We start from the raw sequence: 24,760 nt of genomic DNA on the forward strand, positions 1-24,760 counted from the left end.
CATCTGTGTAAATCTTTGCAGGAAAAGGCTCTTCGCAAAACCCGGAAAAGTGAGGAAGAATTCCACCCCCCACCCTCCGGGCAGGTGGCCTGCATAATCCCAAGGACCCTCTCAGCACCTTTGTTATCCAATTATTCCAAAGTTTCCAAAATTGCAATTTGAGAATTCCCCAGTGCTGCCTGCACAGATGAACCACAAGACTTGTATTGTGATGCAACGCAATTTTTAATGTGAATGAAATTTGCAAATACGCAATTACAGAAAACAATAATACAAAGCAGAAAGAACGTATCCTCCGTTCTTAATATGGGCTGCGAATAATCACACACACACTCCTGTTGCTTGGATACATATGAGGCAAGAAGTTCTTTTCCTTTTGTTATGGCTGCAAGGTTGGACAAACAATAAATAAATGCAACGGATGCTTTCATAAGGCCCCTGTTTCCTACACACTGTGGGGTTAGTAAAACACGAGTGAGTCCATATGTGACAAAGGGAATAAACACGTGGTGGGGAAGCACTGGCAGAAAGGGATCCTAGCAAGACATTAGACACGGATCCATAAGAGAAAGGGGCTGGGCAGATACAGCTCATGTGGAGCTCAGCTGGAGTCAGGCCGGCACGGCCCTTCTGAAATCGATATCGGGATCTATCAGTTGCTGTTCATTTCCTGGTCTTTCCTTTGGCCATAGAGTTTCCTGCCGTGTCTAACATGGTGAGCCGCATGCACTCAGGTACCGATGACAAGACACCCCGGTGCCACATGCTCCTCCATAACCGTAACCTCCCCTATAACCACAGAGTCCCCCTAAACCTCCCCCGTAACCACAGAGCCCTCCATAACCTCCCCCATAACCACAGAGCCCCCCAAAACCTCTTCCATAACCATTCAATCCCCCATAACCATAACGACCTCCATAACCACAGAGTCCCCCAAAATGTCCCCCATAACCACCGAAACCTCCCAAGCCGTACAATCCCCCGTAAGGAGCTCCATAGCCGGAGAGTGCGCCTGCACCAAACGAGCCCCCGTAGCCGGATCCCACCACAGGGGTTCCTACGGCTCCCACTTCACTCTGTTGAGGGAAGGTGCTCATAATGGGCCCTGGGATGGTCACGGCAATCGGTGAGGGTCTGATCACCACTTCGGAGTCAGGGCACTGCCTCACGCACGGCTCGTTGCAGGTGCCGGAAACTGGGCTGGGTCGGGCCACCCCGCATTCTGGATAGCAAGACATCTTTGTGTGATGGAAATACACCTAAAACACACAACGGGGAGACAATAAAGAGAAGAGACAAGTGTTGGTAGAAGAATGCTCTCATAGGGTATGTCTACACTATGGCTTCTAATCCGAACTAGCTAGCCGTGCGGCACGGGGTCTGAACTAGCCGGCATTTAAAAATGGCGCCGGCCGGCTTCATGCAAATGAAGCCCGAGAAATTCAAATCCCGGGCTTCATTTGCAACTGCAGATGACTACATTACCCCCGCTAGTTCGAACTAGCGGGGTAGTGTAGACATACCCATAGTTCAACTCCCATTGTCGTGAGATCTGCCTGGGCCCTGAGACACAGAAGCAGTATATATTTGCCCCATGTCTTCTTTCTCGTCGTATAATCAATGTCCCTCCCAAAGGGCCCCTGGAAACCTTCTCAATGAAAAAAAAAAACCAGCCTGGAAAAAATGTAACTAATTAATTGATGGAAACCTGGGATTCTGTGTCCATTTAAGACCTTTCTCAGATGACCATGGTGGGCACAATACCAATCCTTTCCTTTCTTTTCTGGGCTAAACCTCTGTATGTAAATCACCCGTGCCTCCTTTCCTAGCAGGGCTCCTAACAATCCCCATGACTCCACCGCAACCTGCAACTCAATCACTTCACAAGATAATGAGGGAAGAACAACACCTCCGTGATGAGAATCGCAGAGCGGCAATGCCGTATTCAGTCTGAAACAGACATGGGCCCTCCTGTGACATCTCCTGAAGGAGAGAGAGACGGAATCAAATTGGACTTACCGGGATCACCGAGGAGATGGAGACCAGGGAAGCGTTTAGAAGAGCTGTGTGTTGCGAGCGCTTTTATACCGTTTCTAGTTCTCCCTGGAGGATTTATGATGCATTTCGTACAGGAAGCCCCAATTATTTCTCAAAGGCACTTGATTGCCTTGGCAAATCCTCCTTTTGATGTAGCTGCATTCTCAGGGTTGGATATTCTTAGGCTAATCCCACTGATGCACCTTACACACTGCATTCCTGCCGTGATTGCACTGAGGCTCTGGGTGGTGCAATGAGAATGAATGCCAAGGTGATGCAAAACTGCATCAGGAGCACCATGGGCTCTCAGGAGCAGCAATTCAGTTTGGTCCTTCCACTTCATATTGGTCCTGTTGGGGACATTGGGCAGTTTGTTCCCAACTGGCTGGTGTGTGGGGAGCTATTTTGGAGCTTTCTTACACGTATCTGTTGGTGAGATCCAATTCCCTTGGAAATTCATCACTCTATTGCCTCCAGTTTATTTTCTGTCGGGACCTTAATTCTCTAATTTGCCTTGTGGCAGGAGGAAAAAACAACGTCACCGTCCATCTACATTCCCACATTAAACTATCTCGGAAACACAGACTGAAATTGAACAGGAACCTCTCTCATGACACTCTGCCCAGGAGAGAACGTCACCCGTTTCTGACCCAACTTGGCCTAACACTGGACCTGTACTTGTCTCACCAACACTATCTCAAAGGTCTGCCGGAAATTGATTTCCTCATGGATCCAGGGAAGGGATGGAGGCCTGGGACAGGAAGCAGAGCTCTTTGATAGAAAGCTTTTGAGTTAAGTCATGGAACGTTTACTCCATTGGAAACATTCTCTCTGTGACTGAGCTGACAAGAAGCTGAGGTCCTGTTATAAGACAATGCAGATGACTATGCTTTGGGAGAAGCACAGAAGAGGTGGAGATCTTGGATTCTTGCTGAAGGAGGAGATGGCTATGGTGTGAGAGAGGACATGAGTTCTGACCAGCTGTAGGGCACATGGTAGAAAACATTGCAGGAAAAATCTGAATGGGGTTTTAAATGTAATATCCATCCCTAAGAATCTCTTCTATCCTGAGAGAAAAGGCAGAAATGTTTTCCTTTCATTTTACGCCCTAAACAAGTGATTCACCCCGAAAGGCACCATATTTTTCTCTAAAAATATATTTTAAATATCAAATGAAAAATTGCATTGGAATGAAAATAAAATACTCTAAATTGTGGGACTTAGTGTTAAATTATTCTGGGATTAGATGTCTCTGCAATGAGTAATAGAGTCTTGTGTCTCTCCTTTAATTGGGTCATGACACAATTTCAAAGTATAGCCTCTTTACATGTGTAAAACACCCAGGAGTGTTCTGAGGTCCTTTGAAATCTTCATTTCGAAGAACACTTTATAATTTCCAGTCCTAACACCCTTAATATTCCTGTTTATTAGGCACATATGGGTGTGACTTGTATAACAGAAACACAACAATATTCCTGATTCCTCCTACCACAGCCTCAAAGTGATGTTCATCGCTGTTACGCCCTTATCAACAGCAAGATGAATAACATGCCTTGTTTAAAAAGTGTGCATCTAAGCACTAATGCTAAAAGCTGGCTAAAGTTTTCTCCAATTTAACTGTGTCTCCTTTAGATACAAAGACAATACTTTCCATAAGTATGGTAGCAATGTAAATCACAGCATCTAATTCTAGCATCCAAAACTTGCTTTGAAGCATGTCACCCATTGGGATGAAATCGCCCACTGCCCTGTGTGTGCAACGTTTTCTCTCCTTGGGAACATGTCTCTTTAATGGGTCGTAATGACCTGGTGGTGTGGAATTCCTTCATATTTGTGAAATGAGGTTATAATTGTCCCAAAGAATTCCAAGCGTCTGCATTTTTGAAGTTTGTTCATATGCAGTGCAGGAATAATACTCTCCAGATTTGATTCAAAGGCAAAACACTTGGCTACTATATCATTTAAATCTGCTGAAATGTAACTAGCCATCTGTATGTTGACATCTGCAACTAATCTATCACTTGCTGTCCATGGTTCACACTTACATCAGACAATGATTGGCTCAATGGTTCTCCCTAAATCATCAAACCAAAATAAGAAAATTAGATGTGCTCTCAGGAGAGGGACGTATTTCGAAGTGATGAAAGGTAATTGTCCAGTGGGATTCAGGAGAGGTTGGGGTTTTTTGATTTGCCAATCGCTCTCTGTGTGATCTTCACCTTAACATGCTTCTCTTAACCTCTGTGGTAAACTGTTGTAATTGTAACTTTCATGGTGGATTGTCTGGGGCAGGAGTTCCCAAACTTTTTGACACGGGGACCAGTAAATCCATTCATGAACTTTTGGAGGACCAGTAATGTTCATTTGCATATTCATTAATCCAATGATGACTATTCAAATAGTTGTTTCTGGTACTCCCAAATCTCCCAGTGCCAGCTTTAGCAAAGCTTTTGATATGGTCACCCACACTATTCTTGCCAGCAAGTTAAGGAATGTGGATTGGAGAAATGGGCTGTAAGACAGACAGAAAGCTGGTCAGACCAGGGTTTCCCAAACTTTTTACTTTAATTGGAACCTTTTTTTTCAGTTTTGCTTTTTGCAGCCCAAAAATATAAGCACATGAAAAACAAACTGAGAAAATACCAGACATGTAACATGTCTGGTATTTTCTCAGTAGGGAAGTTGTACTATTACTAGATGTATCAGTTTGTAGTTTCGAACTGCTTGGTTGGTAGATGTGCTCAGGCTGCATGAAGCAAAATGCAGGACAATGTAGCACTTTAAAGACTAACAAGATGGTTTATTAGATGATGAGCTTTCGTGGGCCAGACCCACTTCCTCAGATCAAATAGTGGAAGAAAGTAGTCACAACCATATATACCAAAGGATACAATTAAAAAAATGAACAAATATGAAAAGGACAAATCACATTGCAGAACAGGAGGTGGATGCGGGGGCGGGGGGGGGAGAAGGAAGGAAGGTAAGTGTCTGTGAATTGATGATATTAGAGGTGGGGAGAGTGGGATGTTTGTGAGTTAATGGTATTAGAGGTGATAATTGGGGAAACTATCTTGGTAATGGGTGAGATAGTACTTGAACTATCTCACCCATCTCACCCATTACCAAGATAGTTTCCCCAATTATCACCTGTAATACCATTAACTCACAAACATCCCACTCTCCCCACCTCTAATATCATCAATTCACAGACACTTACCTTCCTTCCTTCTCCCCCCCCGCCCCCGCATCCACCTCCTGTTCTGCAATGTGATTTGTCCTTTTCATATTTGTTCTTTTTTTTAATTGTATCCTTTGGTATCTATGGTTGTGACTACTTTCTTCCACTATTTGATCTGAGGAAGTGGGTCTGGCCCACGAAAGCTCATCACCTAATAAACCATCTTGTTAGTCTTTAAAGTGCTACATTGTCCTGCATTTTGCTTCAGCTACCCCAGACTAACACGGCTCCATCTCTATCACTAGGCTGCATGAGTGTGTCTACCAGCCAGATAGTTCGCAACTACTCGAGGGGTGGGAGGGGGGGCGGGGGGGAGACAGTAGAATCCCTGCGCCGGACTAACTCGTGCTTTGTGGGTGGGGGAGGAGGGAGGAACGGGGTCGGGTCAGTCCCACTCCCCGCAGGCCGATTCATTCCTCCCCCCTGCTCCCCCCGCTGTGCCTCTGGCCAGCCCCACTTCCCCCACCCCCTCCTGGGCAGCCAGGTCTCCCCCGATTCTCCTCCCAATCTCCCTTGGCAGCCCCACTGCCTGCGTCCAGCCCTCCTTCCAGTGGCCGCTTCTCCCACCCCACCCACATCTTCCCCGCCAGCTCCCTGCCCCCAACCCACAGCAGCCTTGCATCCACCAGCCCCCCAATCTCCCCAGATTCCCCTGTCTAGTTCTGCTTCCAGTGGCCGGCTCTCCCCTCCTCCTCACCCTAGAATCCCCCGGTACCTGCACCCTCCCTTTGCCCTCTTTTCCCTAATACCCACCCCCTCACCAGTCTCTGCCCCATTCCCCTCCTGCCCCTCTGGGCCCTCACATACGACTTGCTCCATCCTGGCCTTCCTCATGCCCACCCCTTCCTTCAGCCTTTTCCCAGCACCTCTCCCCCGCCCCAGTGCCCTTCCCCCTCCTCTCCCAGCATCACCCTGCCCCCTCCCACTGACACCTCCCCCCCCGCCCCAGCCCCCAGTGCCCTTCCCCCTCCTCTCCCAGCATCACCCTGCCCCCCCTCCCACTGACACCTCCCCCCCAGCCCCCAGTGCCCTTCCCCCTCCTCTCCCAGCATCACCCTGCCCCCTCCCACTGACACCTCCCCCCCAGCCCCCAGTGCCCTTCCCCCTCCTCTCCCAGCATCACCCTGCCCCCTCCCACTGACACCTCCCCCTCCAGCTCCCAGTGCCCTTCCCCCTCCTCTCCCAGCATCACCCTGCCCCCTCCCACTGACACCTCCCCCCCAGCCCCCAGTGCCCTTCCCCCTCCTCTCCCAGCATCACCCTGCCCCCTCCCACTGACACCTCCCCCCCAGCCCCCAGTGCCCTTCCCCCTCCTCTCCCAGCATCACCCTGCCCCCCCTCCCACTGACACCTCCCCCCCAGCCCCCAGTGCCCTTCCCCCTCCTCTCCCAGCATCACCCTGCCCCCTCCCACTGACACCTCCCTCCCCAGCCCCCAGTGCCCTTCCCCCTCCTCTCCCAGCATCACCCTGCCCCCTCCCACTGACACCTCCCCCCAACCCCCAGTGCCCTTCCCCCTCCTCTCCCAGCATCACCCTGCCCCCTCCCACTGACACCTCCCCCTCCAGCCCCCAGTGCCCTTCCCCCTCCTCTCCCAGCATCCCCCTGCCCCCCTCCCACTGACACCTCCCCCCTAGCCCCCAGTGCCCTTCCCCCTCCTCTCCCAGCATCACCCTGCCCCCCTCCCACTGACACCTCCCCCCCCGCCCCCAGTGCCCTTCCCCCTCCTCTCCCAGCATCACCCTGCCCCCTCCCACTGACACCTCCCCCTGCCCTTTCCCTCATTGTCTGCACTTGGCCCCTTGGCCCTTGTCTCTCCTGCACCCCTGTCCCTGGGTGCTGCCCCAGCCCCTTCTCCTCCCCACCCCCTGCCTCGCCTCTCCTCTCCCCTCCCCCCGCCACACGAGCCGGTTCCCCCCTTCTCCTTCCGCGCTGCAGGGCCAGGTCCGCACTCAGGCCCCAGAGGCTGAACCAGGAGCCCGCCCGGCCCTGCCATGTGCCTCCTGCGGGGTCCAAACCCTGGGCCATGACATCATGTCCTCCCCGCCCACGTGCAGCTCCGCACATGGGCGGCCGGCGGCGAGGAGGAGCCGCGCAGGGACGGTGCGGGGTCAAGGGGGACGCTCTGGGGGCGGGGTGGGGGGGTGCGTGGGGGGACATACCCCGCGGCGCGTAGCAGTGGAGCAGGGCCTGGCTCGTAACACCGGTGCAGGCGCACGGGCCAAATGGGTCGAGTCGGGCTCAGGGCAGCCAGGCACGCTGAGGCCCGTGGACCGTAGCTTGGGAAACGCTACCCTGGGCATCCCCTGGTCCGAGCGTTGGGAGCCCTTGGCAGCCCCTCGCTGTGCTTCAGGCCGAGGATCTGTATCCTTACAAGAGCAGTAACGCAACCGGGCGCTGTGTTCCATGGTGAATATTAGACTCACCTGTCGAAGCTGTAGGAACCGTTTCATATTTAGCAAGAAGCCACCTTGTATAACAGAAACCATTTCAGCTTTTCCCTCTCACACCTAGACCAGAGTGAACTTTCTGTCACCCCGTGAGAGAGCCTACAGGATGGGCTATTGGAATGTGTTAATTGGGCTGGTTGGGACAGGAGTTGCACTCCCTCGTACCTGTCCGCCATCTTGCTGATAAGGCTTTGTTTTTTCAAGTTTAATTGAGGATTTCTGTAATTGGATGCCCTGACATCAGACTGTTTGGCTAAGGGTATAAAGATACTAGGACTGATTGTACTAGCCAGCCAATGGCACGTTGTATGAACCCTGGGATGACATATTAGATCTTGACATAATTTTCTAAAGTGGAAGATTCTCTTTGTAGGTGAATGATGAGTTGTACATATCACTGGAGGTCCTGACACAGGAGAAGAAAATAATGTCCTCCAGTTATTCTCAAAGACAGCTGCCGACTCCATAATTACAGCAGAATGTATCTTTGAGAGTTTTATAATGGAAACTGTTCTTGGGATGACCTGACAGAAACAAACTGGTTTTAATGCTCATTCCTAGCACTGGGAGTCTTGAAAGTGATGGAAAGAGTGATTGGTTTGGTCAAGTCAAGGTTGACTATCCCAAACTGTTTAGGATAGTCAAGACAGAAGCAGACTGTGAGGGACTCCAAAAAGATCTCACCAAACTGAGTGGTTGGGCAACAAAATAGCAAATGAAATTTAATGTGGATAAGTGTAAAGTAATGCACATCGGGAAAAATAACCCCAACTATAGATACAGTATGATAGGGGCTAATTTGGCTACGACAAATCAGGAAAGAGATCTTGGAGTTATCGTGGACAGTTCTCTGAAAACTTCCACGCAGTGTGCAGTGGCGATCAAAAAGGCAAATAGGATGCTAGGAATTATTAAGAAAGGGATAGAAAATAAGACCCAGAATATCTTACTGCCCCTTTATAAAACTATGTTACACCCACATCTTGAGTACTGTGTACAGATGTGGTCTCCTCACCTCAAAAAAGATATTTTGGCCTTGGAAAGAGTTCAGAAAAGGGCAACTAAAATGATTAGGAGTTTGGAACAGGTCCCATATGAAGAGAGGTTAAAGAGACTGGGACTTTTCAGTTTAGAAAAGAGGAGACTGAGGGGGGATATGCTAGAGGTCTATAAAATCATGAGTGGTGTGGAGAGGGCGAATAAAGAAAAGTTATTTATTAGTTCCCATAATAGAAGAACTAGAGGACACCAAATGAAATTAAGGAGTAGCAGGTTTAAAACTAATAAAAGAAAGTTCTTCTTCACACAGCGTGTAGTCAACCTGTGGAACTTCTTGCCAGAGGAAGCTGTGAAGACTAGAACTATAACAGAGTTTAAAGAGAAGCTAGATAATTTCAGGTCCATAAAAGGCTATTACCCAGGGGATAGAAATGGTGTCCTTGGCCTCTGTTTCTCAGAGTCTGGAGAAGAATGGGAGGAGACAAATCGCTTGGTCATTGTCTTCGGTCTACCCTCTCTGGGGCACCTGGTGCTGGCCACTGTCGGCAGACAGGCTATTGGGCTAGATGGACCTTTGGTCTGACCCAGTACGGCCGTTCTTATGTTCTTAGAAGTGGATCATTCCTAGCGTATGCTCTGTAGCTGTGACTATTCCGAGAGGGGAATTTGCCTTTGTAATGCATTAGCCAGTTGAGATCCCTATTCAGTTCTTAGCTGACAGTGTTGACTTTGTAAGTGAATTCCAATCCACGTGTCTCCTTTGTCACTGGCTTGGAAATGCTTTTGTGGAAGGAGGGCTACTTTCAAGTCCATTGCTCAATGTCCCCTCAAGCGTGTGTGTGCTACCATTCCTGAGGTCTGATACGTGTTCATTTAGCCATTGTGTGCCCATGTCCTCATTAGGTACAATTCTTGGATATTTTCCTTTTCCTTTTCCTTCAGAAAACCTGGGTCCCTCTAGGGCAAAAACTTTCCCAGACGCTTACCACAAACCATGTGATTGGACTTCTGGAAATGAAAGAAAAACCATGTAGCTATTGAAAGTCAAAAGGCTCTTTGCTCAATCAAGAAATGCGAGAGGGAATTTCACTTCCTGCAGGTGGCCTGCATAATGCCATGGACCCTCTCCGCAGCTTTCTTCTCCATCATTCCATTGTTTCCCAACCTGCTGTTTGAGAATTGCCTATTGCCGCCTGAACTACAGGATGAACTTTCATCCGGTACAATCCATAAACAACAAAGGACGAAGGAGAAGAACCACGACATTGATATTCTGATGCAGCAGAGTCTTTAATGTGAATGACATTTGCGATAAACAATTACAGAAAGCAATAATACAAACCAGAGAGAATGTTTTCCCGCTGCTTTAATATGGGCTATTGGAGGCAAGAAGCTTTTTTTTCTTTTTTTGCAGCTGCAAGGTCGGCCAAAAAATTAATAAATATGACTGATGCCTTTCTTAAGCCCCTTCTTTGCTTCACACCTTAAGGTTATTATAAACAGAGTGAGCGTAATTCAGAGTGAGTCCACATGTGACTAAGAGAAGAAGCATGTGTCTGGGAAAGCATTGGCAGAAAGAGTTCCTAGCAAGACATTAGAAATGGGTCCATGAGAAAAAGGGGCTGGGCAGATACTGCTCATGTGGGGCTCAGCTGCAGCCTGGCTGATACAGCCCTTCTGAAATCGATATCGGGATCTATCGGTTGCTGTTCATTTTCAGGGTTCCTTTGGCCATAGAGATTCCTGCCGTGTCTAACATGGAGTGCAGCTTCCACTCAGGTACCGATGACAAGATACCCCGGTACCACAAGATCCTCCATAACCATAACCTCCCCTATAACCACAGAGCCCCCCATAACCTCCCCCATAACCACAGAGTCCCCCAAAACCTCTCCCGTAACCATAACCACCTCCATAACCACAGAGACCCCCATAACCAAAATGTCCACCATAACCACCCAAACCTCCCAAGCCGTACATTCCCCCATAAGGCGCTCCATATCCAGAGAGTGCTCCCGCACCAAATGAGCCGCCGTAGCCGGATCCCACCACAGGGGCTCCGAGAGCTCCCACTTCACTCTGCTGAGGGAAGGTGCTCATAATGGGCCCTGGGATGGTCACGGCAATCGGTGAGGGTCTGATCACCACTTCGGAGTCAGGGCACTGCCTCACGCACGGCTCGTTGCAGGTGCCGGAAACTGGGCTGGGTCGGGCCACCCCGCATTCTGGATAGTACAGGCTGGAGCAAGACATCTTTGTGTGATTGAAGTGAACCTGAAATAGAATAGAATGGAATAAAGATAAGGTTCATTGTCTCATAGCTCGGACTGAGAGAAAGAGGAAGGGTGGATTTCTATATTATGTTTGTTGGTATGTATTAGTTCCTAGTTCATCTTTCAATGCCTCTTATCCACTTTCACTAAACTTCCCTCCCAGAGGTCTCCCTTGAAACCTTCTCAATGATTTAATCTGAAATACACAGCCTGGAAAGAGTGTATCTATTTAATCGATGAAAATCTGGGATTGTGTGTCCAGATCAGACATTTCTCTCAGGGTATGTCTACACTATGGGAAAAAGTTGAATAAAGAAATGCAACTTCAGCTATGTTAATTGCATAGCTGAAGTGAAGGCTCTGTGGACACTGCAGAAAGTCAAAGGGAGAACACTCTTCTTTGGACTTGTCTTACTCCTCGTACACAGAACTATTGATATGGACCGAATTGGCCTTTTCCTTTTAATAACCTGTCTTAAGTGGACCCGCTAATACCAACCCTGGATAATTGACAGTGGCAGCTTCGATCTTCCTCTGTGGCATAGATGTACCCAAAGACACTATAGCTGGAATAATGCCAATCTTTTCCTTTTCTTTGAGGAGCCAACCTCGGCATGCAAACTAATTTTCTCTCCTTTCATAGTGCTTCTTTGGTTTACCAACTCCTAGTGGTCACCAACGATTGCTGATTATTGAAGAGAAACTTTTCTTTTTCCCATAGAAATCACTAAGGACAAGATCCTCAACAGAGTAAAATGAGTCCAGGCCCAGTGATGTCAATGGAGCAAACCATACCTATACCATTTGAGGTGAAGCATCTTCGGGGAGGATACATACTCATGAGAACAGAGGAATTGGTACATTGGATCATATCAGTTGGCAGCTTAAGAATTATCCTATCCCCCTAAGCGAGGTGTAGCAGCTGCTTTAGAATATATTAGGAGAGTGCTGAATTAGCCATGTATGAACTAAACTGGGAAAGTTTCTTCTGATCCCAGCTACATGAGAAACTGCCAAAGGACTTTCTATAGTTCCTTTAAAGGTGAAACCCTTTCTTTTGTTTCCAGTTAATGGGAAATCTGTTTTGCAATTCCATGTGTTGCTCCAAAAAAACCCATCTTTGGCTTCAAATCGTACATCCATCAAAACCTGCAACTGAATAACTATGTGGGATAAATATGGAAGAAAAACCTTGTTCATGATAAGTATCATGGAGACTCAAGGCAAGATTCACTCTAACGTGGAGAAGGCCCTTAATGTGCCATCTCTTGGAGGACAAAGAGATGGAGTCAAATAGGACTTACCGAGATCACCGAGGAGATGAAGTCCAGAGAAGCGTTTAGAAGAGTTTTGAATTCTGAGCGCTTTTATACAGTTTGTAGGATGGCCTGGAAGATTTATGATGCATTTTGTACAGGAACCGCCAATTAGTTATCACACAAACTTGGTTTACCTAGGTACATCCTCCCTTTGAGGCTGCTGCTTTCTCAGGGCTGGGTGTTATTATTATTAGGGCTAATCCCATTGATGCACATTACACTCAGCATTCCTGGGGCCTTGGTGGTGCAATGAGAGCGAATGTCAAGGTGATTCAGAGCTGGATCAGGAGCACAACTGGGTCTCAGGAGCAGAAATCCAGTTTGATCATGTTGGTCAATCGTGGGGACACTGTGTAGCTTATTCTAACTTTGGTAGGATGTGGAGAGCTATTCTTGAGTGTTCTTACAGATACCGACTTTTCAGATAGATGTTCTGATATCAATCACCACCAGTCAAAAGTCTTTAAGGCACTTCAGGCTCAATCTATTTGTTCAGTTCAGAATATTGTGGTCACCTTGACATTTGGTCACGTGAAGCTGAATTCTCTTCAAGGACCCAATTCTCTTGGTTTCCTTGTCCATTGGTTTCCTTGTCCATTGGTTGAAAGCAGTTTTCTCTGAACTATGCAGGGTAAAGAGACTTTATTCTCTGGCTCTTCATCTTCCCTTCAGCTTTACAGCAAATATTAAAGGGAAATGAAGAAGTACATTGAATGAGAATGAAAGAGCCCCAATTTCACAGGTTCGGATTCAAGAAGCAAACCCTAAAATGACATGTTAGACCTTGACTTACTTTTTTTAAGTCATTCTAATATTTGTCATTGAAACATGTAATCCTAATACCTGTTATTACTCCTATAATAACACAATTCTTTGGCCGTCTAAAACATAATGGCTGCGTCTAGACTGGCAAGTTTTTCCACAAAAGCAGGCGCTTTTGCGGAAAAACTTGCCAGCTGTCTACACTGGCCGCTTGAATTTCCGCAAGAACACTGACGATCTCATGTAAGATTGTCAGTGTTCTTGCGGAAATACTATGCTGCTCCCGTTCGGGCAAAAGCCCTCTTGAGCAAATACTTTTGCGCAAGAGGGCCAGTGTAGACAACGCGGTATTGTTTTGCGCAAAGAAGCCCCGATCGCAAAAATGGCAATTGGGGCTTCCTTGCACAAAACCGCGTCTAGATCGGCACAGATGCTTTTCTGCAAAAAGTGATTTTGCGGAAAAGTGTCCGTGGCAATCTAGACGCTCTTTTCCGCAAATGCTTTTAATGGAAAAACTTTTCTGTTAAAAGCATTTGCAGAAAATCATGCCAGTCTAGACGTAGCCACCGAGTTGTTGTGAAGTGCTTTAAATGCTTAGATCAGAGGAAGCACCAGACAATCCACCATGATAGTTACAATTACACCAGTTTGCCACAGAGGTCAACGGAGGCACGTTAAGATGAAGGTCAGGCAGGGAGAGATTGGCGAATCAAAAACAAAAAAAAGAAGTGGTTGGGACCCTGAATCTCCTGATCCCCACTGGACACTTACCATTCTCCCCTTCGAAATACGTCACTCACCTGAGAGTAGTTCTTGGAGAGGCTTCTTCTGGTATTTGTCTTATTTTAGTGTGATGATTTTTGGAAAAAGTTTCAGTGAAATATTGTCTCATGTAAGTGTGAACCAAGATCTACAATCCATATTTTGCTGTCCATTATAGTTCCCTTTATTTGCAGGGGACAGCGCTGTGATGGCTATTTCCATATGAGTAGATTTAAATTATATTGTATGAAAGATTATTCCAGTGGATTTTAATGTGGGCAGTTTGATTCCTGCACTGCACATGAACAAACATGAAATGCACTCGCTTGGAATTCATTGGACAATCAATGTCCTCACAAGTAAAGGTGGCTAATGTTAGAAACACGACCTATTTCATCCCTCATTTCACAAATCTTGAGGAATTCCAAACCACTGAGTCATTACGACCCATTAGAGAGACGTGTTCCCTAAGGAAAGAAAAAGTTGCACGCACAGGGCAGAGGGCGATTTCATCCCACTGGGTAACATGCTCCAAAGGAAGTTTTTGGTGCTGGAATTCTTTATGGTGGTTTCCATCGCTACCACACTTACAGAAGTGATATCAATATGATGGACTGTAATTCTTTTGGAGAAGTATTGTCTTCAGCAATAAAGAAGAGACAATTTAACTGGACCAGCTGTTACAATTGATGCTTATGTTGAAGGATGCACACTTTTTAAACAAGGAATGTAATTACCTGGCTCTCTATAAGGGTGTAACAATGACGGACCTCACGTTTATCCTGTGGAAGAGTCAGAAATTCTGTGTCATGTTTCCATTTCATCACTTCGCACCCCGTAATCTTCACCTCAAAGTGCCTTTTTTTGACACCTATAAAATGGGTATAATAGGATTTTAAAGGAAGAAGTTATTCAGCATTCTTTGAAATGAATATTTCTAAGGACTACAAAACACTCAGTGGTGTTTCATACACGCAAAGCAACGTACTCTTAATTAACATTAAATTATTCGGGGATTAGACACTCCTGCAATGAGTAATAGAATCACTTAAAAAATAGAGGCCAAGGTCTCTTCTGTCCTTGAATTGGGTCATGATTGAGAGTCACAGAATTTGGAATTTTTTTTGCATTCAAATTTATTGTTTCATTTGGTATTTAAAATATATTTTATAGAAAAATATGGTGCCTTTTTATGTAAATCAGTAAAATTGCTTCAGGGCCTTAAAACTGAAGGAAGATATTTCTACCTTCTTCCCCATCTATGAAAGACATTGCTATGGACGTGTATTATAGTGAGATCTTCATTCAGGATCTGGAAGGAATATTTTCTGCAACACGACCTATATCTGATCAGATTACCTGTCTTATCCTATCCCAGAGCCATCTCCTCCTCACCGAGAATCGATGACCTCCACCTCCTCTGGGCATCTCAGGGCCTATTCAAATGTGTTATCTTACAAGACCTCTCTTTCCTGTCAGCTCAGACACAGAGAGAATGTTATGGATGGAGTCCACGTTTTATGGCTTAACACAAGAGCGTTCCATCAAAGAGCCCTGCTTCCTGTCCCAGACCTCCATCCCTTCCCTGGACCCATGAGGAAATCAACTTCCTGCAGCCCCTTGAAATCGTGTTGGTGACAAAAGCAGAGGCCCAGAGACAGGTCAAATTTCAGTCATCGGTGGGAGAATTTCACTCCTCAGAGAGGATCATGTTCTATTTTATTGTGTGCTCAGAGATAGTGTAAAGCAGGAATGTGGATGCACCTGGGTGTTATTCTCTCTTCCTGCCAAAGGAGAATTTGAGAATGAAACTCCCGATAGAAAATGCTCTGCAGGAAATGGAGTGACTGATTGCACCGAGAATGGGATCTGAACATTCGATATTCATAAGAACACTCAACAATAGCTCTCCACATCCTACCACAATTAGAATAAACTACACAATGTCCCCCAAAGAGACCAATGTGAAGCAAAAGATCAAACTGGATTTCTGCTCCTGAGACCCAGTTGTGCTCCTGATCCAGCTCTGAATCACCTTGACATTCGCTCTCATTGCACCACCAAGGCCCCGGGAATGCAGAGTGTAATGTGCATCAATGGGATTAGCCCTAATAATAATAATGCCCAGCCCTGGGGAAGCAGCTGCATCAAAAGGAGGATGTACCAAGGCAACCAAGTTTGTGTGATAACTAATTGGGGGTTCCAGTTCAACACGCACCATAAACCCTCCAGGCCATCCTAGAACGTGTATAAAAGCACCTGAGACACTGAACTCTTCTAAACGCTTCTCTGGACTTCATCTCCTCGGTGATCTCGGTAAGTCCAGTTTGACTCCATCTCTTTCTCCTCCGAGAGATGGCACAGTGGGGGCCATATCCGCTTTAGAGTAAATCTTGTAAATCTCTGAAATTTGTACCATGCATGATATTGGTCTTCGATCATTATCCCATATAGTTATTCAGCTGCAGGTTGTGGTGGATGTATGATTTGAAGCTAAAAGTGTGTGTGTGGGAAGGGGAGGGGGTTCAGGAGCAACACATGGAATTCCTATCAACTGGAAACAAAATTATGGCCTTTTAACCTTTAAAGGAACTATAGGAAGTCCTTTAGCCATTTCTCACTAAGCTAGATTAGGAAGAAAGTTTCCCAGCTTACTCCACACGTGGCCAATTCAGCACTCTCCTAATGTATTCTAAAACAGCTGCTACAATTCAGTTTTGGGGATAGGAGAATTTTTAAGCTGCCGACTACTGTGATATAATATCCTAATTCCTCTGGGTATGTCTACACTACCCCGCTAGTTCGAACTAGCGGGGTAATGTATGCCTACCGCACTTGCTAATGAAGCCCGGGATTTGAATTTCCCGGGCTTCATTAGCATAAGCGGGGAGCCGCCATTTTTAAATCCCCGCTGCTTCGAACCCCGTGTAGCGCGGCTACACGGGGCTCGAACTAGGTAGTTCGGACTAGGGTCCTATTCCGAACTACCGTTACTCCTCGTGAAACGAGGTGTACCGGTAGTTCGGAATAGGCACCCTAGTCCGAACTACCTAGTTCGAGCCCCGTGTAGCCGCGCTACACGGGGTTCGAAGCAGCGGGGATTTAAAAATGGCGGCTCCCCGCTTATGCTAATGAAGCCCGGGAAATTCAAATCCCGGGCTTCATTAGCAAGTGCGGTATGCATACATTACCCTCCTAGTTCGAACTAGGAGGGTAGTGTAGACATACCCCCAGTTCTCATGAGCATGTATCCCCATGGAAGATGCTTCTCCTCAGATGGTATAAGTGAGGTGTGCTCCACTGTAGTCATTTTAGCCCAGTTGAGAATATTGCCCTTCGTGATTTCTATGGGAAAAAGAAAACTTTCTCTTCAGTTATCAGCTAGCATTGGTGACTGCCGGAGTTGGAAATCCAAAGAGCCACACTATGAAAGGAGACAAAACTGGTTTGCATGCCTAGGTTGGCTCCTCAAAGAAAAGGATAAAATGAGCATAATCCTAGATGTAGTCTCTTTGGATTCGTCTATGCCGCAGAGGAAGATCGAAGCTGCCACTGTCAATCACCCAAGGTTCGAATTAGCGGGTCTACTTAAGACAGTTCATTGGAAGGAGAGGGGCTCTTCAGTCGAAGCCAGTGGTCTCTGTTTCATGAGGAGTAAGGGCAGTTCCTTTGACTCTCTGCAGTGTTGGCAGTGCCTTGATTTCAATTATGTAATTAACGTAATTAATTTGTCCCATAGTGTAGACATACTCTGAGAGAAATGTTTGAAATGGAAACAGAATTCCAGATTTCTATCAATTAAATGGTTACACTCCCAGTTGATTTGAGACAAAATCAGTGAGAAGGTTTCAAAGGGGCCCTTTGGGAGGAAAGTTTACTGTAAGTGGATAAGAAGACTAGAAAGAGGAAACAGGAACAAATACATACCACCGAACATTGCAAAGAAATCCACTCTTCCTCTTTCTCTCAGGCCCCAGGCAGATCTCACAAGAATAAGAACTGAGCTATGAGGCAATTCCTCAACAAACACCTGCATCTTCCCTTTATGCGATTCTATTCTATTTCAGATTCACTTCCGTCACACAAAGATGGCCTGCTCCAGCCTGTACTATCCAGAATGCGGGGTGGCCCGACCCAGCCCAGTTTCCGGCACCTGCAACGAGCCGTGCGTCAGGCAGTGCCCTGACTCCGAAGTGGTGATCAGACCCTCACCGATTGCTGTGACCATCCCAGGGCCCATTATGAGCACCTTCCCTCAGCAGAGTGAAGTGGCAGCTCTCGGAGCCCCTGTGGTGGGATCCGGCTACGGCGGCTCATTTGGTGCAGGAGCACTCTCCGGATATGGAGCGCCTTATGGGGGATACTACGGCTTGGGAGGTTTCGGTGGTTATGGGGGACGTTTTGGTTATGGGGGTCTCTGTGGTTATGGAGGTGGTTATGGTTACGGGAGAGGCTTTGGGGGACTCTGTGGTTATGGGGGAGGTTATGGGGGGCTCTGTGGTTATGGGGGAGGTTATGGGGGACTCTGTGGATATAGGGGAGGTTACGGTTATGGAGGAGCATGTGGCACCGGGGTATCTTGTCATAGGTACCTGAGTGGAAGCTGCACACCATGTTAGACACGGCAGGAATCTCTATGGCCAAAAGAAAGACCAGGAAATGAACAACAACTGATAATTTCCGATATCGATTTCAGAAGGGTCGTACCGGCCTGGCTCCAAATGAGCTGCACGCGAGCTGTATCTCCCCAGCCCCCTTCTCTCATAGACTCGAGTCTAATGTCTTGCTAGGAATGTTTTCTGTCAATGCTTTCTCCCACCACATGCTTCTGCTCTTATGCGGACTCACTCTGAATTACGCTCACCCTGTTATAATAACCCTAAGGTGTGAAGCAAACAAGGGCGTTAAGAAAGGCATCAGTTGCACTTATTAAATTTTTGCTGATCTTGCAGCTTCAAAAAAAGAAAAGGAGCTTCTTGGATTAAATAGCCCGTATTAAAGCAGTGGGGGAACATTCTCTGGAATTTTATTATTGCTTTCTGTAATTGTGTATCGCAAATGTCATTCACATTAAAAACTCTGCTGCATCCGAATATCCGTCTTGTGGTTCTTCTCCTTCCTCCTTTCTTGTTTATGGATAGGACCAGATGAAAGTCACCCCTGCAGTTCAGGCAGCAATAGGCAATTTTCAAACTGCACGTTTGGAAGCTATGGAATGGTGGGAGAAGAAAGCCGCGGAGAGCGTCCATGGCATTATGCAGTCCACCTGCAGGGGGTGGAATTCCTTCTTGCATTTCCTGTTTTAGGAAAGAGCCTTTTTCTGCAAGATTTACACAGCTTGTGACTTTCAATGGCTAAGTGGTTTTTCTTTTATTTCCAGAAGCCCAATATGGCAAGCTTCTGGGAGAGATTTTGCCCTAGAAAAAAAAAGGGAAATACCCAAGAAATGTACACAATATAGACATGGATGTCTATATGTACACGTCAGACATGACGAATGGTGGCACACTCACACCTGTAGGGGACACTAACACTAATATTCAGCAATTGACTTGAAAGTAGCCCTCCTTCCACAAAAACATTTCCAATCCAGTGACAAAAGAGACACCTAGATTGGAATTCACTTGCAAATTCAACACTGTCAGCTAAGAACTGGATAGGGATCTCAACTGGCTAATGCATCACCAAGGCAAATTCCCCTCTCTTAATAGTCACAGCTACAGAGCACATGTTGGGAATGACCCACTTGTACCCTGACTTCACCAAGCCAATCCCCGTTTCCGTCGTTATCACAACTCCTGGTACTCTGAACGAGCATTCAGACCAGTTTGTCTCTGTCAGGTCATCCCTAGAGCAGTTTCCATTATAAAACTCTTAAAGATACATTCTGCTTTAATTATGGAGTCTGGAGCCTTCTTTGAGAATTGCTCCAAGACATTTTTCTCTTCTCCTGTGCCAGGACCTCCAATGATATGTACAACTCCGCATTCATCTACAGAGAGAGTCTTCCATGACCATCTAAGGAGCATTTAAATTCAAGCAGGTCTGCTCCTTTTTCAAATTTGCACTCAAATTGTTGTGCCGGGGATAAGATGAGACGATTTAGGACAATGGGGCAGAAATACTTTTCAGCTCCATACTGAGATTCTGGATTTCAGTGCATCCTAGAACTCAGTAAAACTAACCTTGTTGTCTTTGGTGGCCTTGCTGTGTTCATCGGCCGTTCAAAAGCAAACTCCACTCCTTTGTCAAATAACATGACCAAATGTTCATTTGACAAGGATATTGAAACCCAACTGAGTCCATTTTGCCTATAGACACTGTCACAACTTGGTTTGGTGATGTGGTGAGAGCCCCAAGGGTTTAAAGCCGACTACCCAGTGAAAACTGCCAGATGATGGTGAAACAAATGATTTTTTATTAAACAGAATTATTCTTTTATCAAAAACAAATGACTTTCTAATGAGTTTTAAACAAGCAATTGCCTAATGCTTTTACAGGGGGGAAAACCTGAACTAAACTGCACTTAACTGATTACAAACTCTCTGATTACAGTCCAATTATATCAGATCACTGTCTCTAAGTCCCTTGAGGCAGTGCAGAGTGCAAGCAAAAAATACAAAAAACAGAGCCAATCTAATACTAATAAAAACTCCACCCACAGCCAGTCCCTCTATGGTTATTTTTGAGCAGCTGGTGGAGTTAGTCATTAATCTACTTCTACAATTTAACAACTCCTAGGTTTTTATTTCTAACACTTATACTTGGCCTAAATACAACACTATTACACAACACAAGATTATACAATTTACACAGTGTGATTAATAGGACTCAGTTACACTCTACAGAATTACACAGCGTGATTAACACAAATCAACTATTAACTGAACCAATGATTAATATATTTAAGTGATACTTACAAATCCAGCAACGATAACAGCATAAAGACACACAAGAACTCGAAGCATGCTCAGGACTCGCACACCCCTATCTTTGGCTCGGAGGGTGGCAAGGCAGCCTCAGGGCTGGGCAAAAAAGACACGCGCCCCCAATACACGGAACTCCCCCAAACAAAGGAGTCGAGGGTCTTTTATACCATAACCTGATGTCCGGTACCATATTAGGGTCTGTTCTTTGACAGGGCCTGATAGGCTGGTAATAAGGTAATGTGGCAATATTGCCCTATAGGATTTTTCATGATATCCGCCTGATGGCCCCGTGGACAGTGCCTGATGTGGGCATGGTCAGTGTTCATGACAATTGCGCTTTATCTCCTCATGCTCACTTCCCTGTTCTTGGATGCCTGCAAGGTATCCAGAGGAGAAGCTGTTCTGGATTTGGTTTTAACAAATAGGGAGGAACTAGTTGAAAACTTGAAAGTGGAAGACAGTATAGGGGACAGTGATCATGAAATGATAGAGTTCATGATCTTAAGGAAAGGTAGAAGGGAGACCAGCACAATTGAGGTAATGGATTTCAGGAAGGCAGATTTTGATAAGCTCAGAGAACTTGTAGGTAAGGTCCCATGGGAAGCAAGACTGAAGGGAAAAACAACTGAGGAGAGTTGGAAGTATTTCAAAGGGACGTTGTTAAGGGCCCAAAAGCAAACAATTCCGCTGTGTAGGAAAGATAGAAAATATGGCAAAAGACCAGCTTGGCTTAACAAGGAGATCTTGCACGATCTCAAAATAAAAAAGGAGTCGTATAAAAAATGGAAACTAGGACAAATAACAAAGGAGGAATATAGGCAAGCAACATGGGAACTCAGGGGCAAGATTAGAAAGGCAAAGGCACAAAATGAGATCAAACTAGCTACAGGCATAAAGGGAAACAAGAAGGCCTTTTATAAATACATTAGAAGCAAGAGGAAGACCAAGGACAGGGTAGGCCCACTGCTTAGTGAGGAGGGAGAAGCAATAACAGGAAACTTGGAAATGGCAGAGATGCTCAATGACTTCTTTGTTTCGGTCTTCCGCGAGAAGTCTGGAGGTGTGCCTAACGTAGTGAATACAAGCAGAGAGAGGGTAAGTTTAGAAGATAGGATACACAAAGAACAAGTTAAAAATCACTTAGGAAAGTTAGATGTCAGCAAGTCACCAGGTCCTGATGAAATGCATCCCAGGATACTCAAGGAGCTGATAGAGGAGGTATCTGAGCCTTTAGCTATGATCTTTGAAAAATCATGGCAGACAGGGGAGATTCCAGGAGACTGGAAAAGGGCAAATATTGTGCCCATCTATAAAAAGGGGAATAAGAACAACCCAGGAAACTACAGACCAATCAGTTTAACGTCTGTCCCAGGGAAGATAATGGAGCAGGTAATTAAGGAAATCATATGCAAACACTTGGAAGGTAATAAAGTGATAGGGAATAGCCAGCATGGGTTTGTGAAGAACAAGTCATGCCAAACTAATCTGATAGCTTTCTTTGATAGGATAACGAGCCTTGTGGATAAGGGAGAAGCGGTGGATGTCATATACCTAGACTTTAGTAAGGCATTTGATACGGTCTCGCATGATATTCTTATTGATAAACTAGGCAAATATAACTTAGATAGGGCCACGATAAGGTGGGTGCATAATTGGCTGGATAACCGTAGTCAGAGAGTTGTTGTTAACGGTGCTAAATCCTGCTGGAAAGGGATAACAAGTGGAGTTCCACAAGGGTCTGTTTTGGGACCCATACTGTTCAATATCTTCATCAATGATGTAGATATTGGGATAGAGAGTACGCTTATTAAGTTTGCAGATGATACCAAACTGGGTGGGGTTGCAACTTCTTTGGAGGATAGGGACATAATTCAAAATGACCTTAGCAAGTTAGAGAAATGGTCGGAAGTAAACAGGATGAAGTTTAATAAAGACAAATGCAAAGTGCTCCACTTAGGAAGGAACAATCAGTTCCATACATACAAGATGGGAAGCGACAGTCTAGGAAGAAGCATGGCGGAAAGGGATCCAGGGGTCATAGTGGACCACAAGTTGAATATGAGTCAACAGTGTGATGCTGTTGCAAAAAAAGCAAATATGATTCTAGGTTGTATCAACAGGTGTGTTGTAAGCAAAACTTGTGAAGTCATTATGCTGCATCAGAATATCCGTCTTGTGGTTTTACTTGTTCCTCCTCCTTTCTTTGAAAATGACCCTGGATGTAAGACCTCTCTCTGTTTCAGGAAGCAATAGGGAATTCTCAAAATGCAATTTTCGAAGGGATGGAATGAGGGGAGAATAAAGGTGCATGGTGTTATGCAGGCCACCTGACCGAGGGTGAAATTCCTTCTTGCACAGCAGAGCAGACAGTTAATTGAAGGCACATGGTTCAGTGGACTGAAATATTCAACTCCGATTATGAGAACAAAACAAGAAAGAAAGAAAGAAAGAAAGAAAGAAAGAAAGAAAGACCTCACCTGCTATTTTGAGCACTTGTTACTCTGTTTCTCCTAAATATCCCTCTTTCTCCTAAATAATTACATAGTAAGTTGCAAATTTTACTGCCATGGAGTGATGGGAGAAGAAAGAGCTTTCAGAGGGTTCATAGCTTTAAGACATCTGTCTGCTAAATAGTTAATGAAAGGAGAACCTGAACCCCTGTGCTAAAGAGCCTTTTGCTACAAAGACTTGCCAGCTTTTGTATCATGAGGATGCAGAGGTGGCTTTGATTTAAAAAACTCAATTTGCAATGAGCATCTTTATGAGAGATTGTGGGACAGAACCTGGATTATCAGATGCAAAAGAAAAGCAGCCACCAAACCCTTTGGAGAATACAGAGTGAGCTTTTTCCTGGACACCTTGACTGGCTGCGAGACATTCAAGATGGGAGCCTGTTGCTTCTGCAGTCAGAAAGTTTGAGTCTTCACTAGGAAGCTGTAATCAGCCGCAAGTCCAGGGGTAACTTTGCTTTTCTCTGGAGCTCGCCAGCTTCAAGCTTTGTGTGTTTCACACAGGTGAATGTCAGGTTACTGCTCTGTCCATTTTTCATGGCTGATTTATCTGGAAGCCTTGGGCCAAACCAGTCCCTGTTCCCACGGCTATTGCTGCACTCGCTGCCAAAGATGGATTTCAAAGCCGTGTGTCTTTGGAATTAGATTTTGAAAACATTTTCAATAATCCATTCTCAGAAAGAAAATCTGGAATTACAGAGTCAGCAGTCCCATTGCAGAGTACTTCTTCTGTTTGCCTGGCATTTGTATATTTTTCTCCGGTGGGATCTCTAGTGACAGGCAGCGCTTTGCATGGATCTCAAAAGCAGTCTTTTCTGACAACCTAATGAGGGTGCGAATTCAACCAGTCTGTCCCTTGACACAAACAGGGCACCCACTTTGCAGTGCTGGAGACACATGTCAGCTTCTTACTGAGATACTGGATGTCAGAGCACCAATTACACTAACTTAAAGTAATCTTCCCGTTCTTTGTCCTGATGTGTGCTTTGAGTGGCCGGCAGGAACCTCTCCTGCTTGGTCAAATGACAGGAGCCCTCAGGAGTACAGGGCTTTTCCTGCCCTACGAGCACCGTACCAAACAGTCTAACCCCCCATGGCTCAGAATTCTTCTCATCACTTATTCTCCCTGGTGACACAGGTCGTACTGGACTCAGTCGTTCTGGCCTTGTCTACGCTGATAGGTTTAAAGAGCAACAGAGTATTCTGTATGAATAGTCACTGCTGAGACACTCAAAGCTTGGGGACAGCAAGCTCCAAGGGACAGTGAGGTCTCACGTGGAGTTCGGGTTGAGATGCACTTTCTAGCTAAGACCCAAACTTTCTAAACACCCTAGAAATAACATCATCCTAACTTGAAAGCTACTCAGAGTGAAAGGGGGACAGTTTTATCCAATGATGTGGTGGCTACTTTGCTTTTGCAAACTTTCTAAACACCCTAGAAATAACAGAAGGGTAGCCGTGTTAGTCTGAATCTGCACAAGC

General features: G+C 45.9%; 3 protein-coding genes across 4 annotated transcripts in view; 1 reads left to right on the plus strand and 2 right to left on the minus strand.

Annotated features, from left to right (window-relative positions):
* The window catches only part of LOC149521778 (uncharacterized), a 66,370-nt gene extending 47,444 nt beyond the window's left edge, over window positions 1–18,926 (plus strand). Inside the window, exons 1-2 of one of the 2 annotated variants that reach the window (XM_089772425.1) lie at window positions 16,135–16,155; window positions 17,907–18,926. In XM_089772425.1, coding sequence (XP_089628551.1) covers window positions 17,928–18,458 — 531 coding nt within the window. In that variant the 5' untranslated portion in view covers window positions 16,135–16,155; window positions 17,907–17,927 and the 3' untranslated portion in view covers window positions 18,459–18,926. Of the gene's footprint in view, window positions 1–16,134; window positions 16,156–17,906 lie in introns of those variants that run through there. The other variant, XM_089772426.1, reaches the window with a different exon arrangement.
* Window positions 67–2,279, minus strand: LOC149521779 (uncharacterized). The gene is made up of 2 exons (XM_089772382.1): window positions 2,020–2,279; window positions 67–1,259 (listed from the first exon to the last, which is right to left on the minus strand). Exon 2 carries the CDS (start codon window positions 1,236–1,238, stop codon window positions 708–710), a length of 531 nt encoding a protein of 176 aa, XP_089628508.1. The 5' UTR covers window positions 1,239–1,259; window positions 2,020–2,279; the 3' UTR covers window positions 67–707.
* Window positions 10,008–12,454, minus strand: LOC149521780 (uncharacterized). Its single transcript, XM_089772358.1, has 2 exons — window positions 12,301–12,454; window positions 10,008–10,997 (listed from the first exon to the last, which is right to left on the minus strand). The coding sequence occupies exon 2, from the start codon at window positions 10,974–10,976 to the stop codon at window positions 10,476–10,478; it is 501 nt and encodes a 166-aa protein (XP_089628484.1). The 5' UTR covers window positions 10,977–10,997; window positions 12,301–12,454; the 3' UTR covers window positions 10,008–10,475.
* Window positions 18,927–24,760: the final 5,834 nt, after the last annotated feature.

This window comes from Pelodiscus sinensis, chromosome 22 (assembly GCF_052426305.1).
Source record: "Pelodiscus sinensis isolate ZL-2025 chromosome 22, ASM5242630v1, whole genome shotgun sequence".
NCBI lineage: Eukaryota > Metazoa > Chordata > Testudines > Trionychidae > Pelodiscus > Pelodiscus sinensis.

Coding starts and splice junctions, on each gene's coding strand:
- LOC149521779 (XM_089772382.1), bottom strand. CDS start 1,238: ATGTCTTGCTATCCAGAATGCGGGGTGGCCCGACCCAGCCCAGTTTCC.
- LOC149521780 (XM_089772358.1), bottom strand. CDS start 10,976: ATGTCTTGCTCCAGCCTGTACTATCCAGAATGCGGGGTGGCCCGACCC.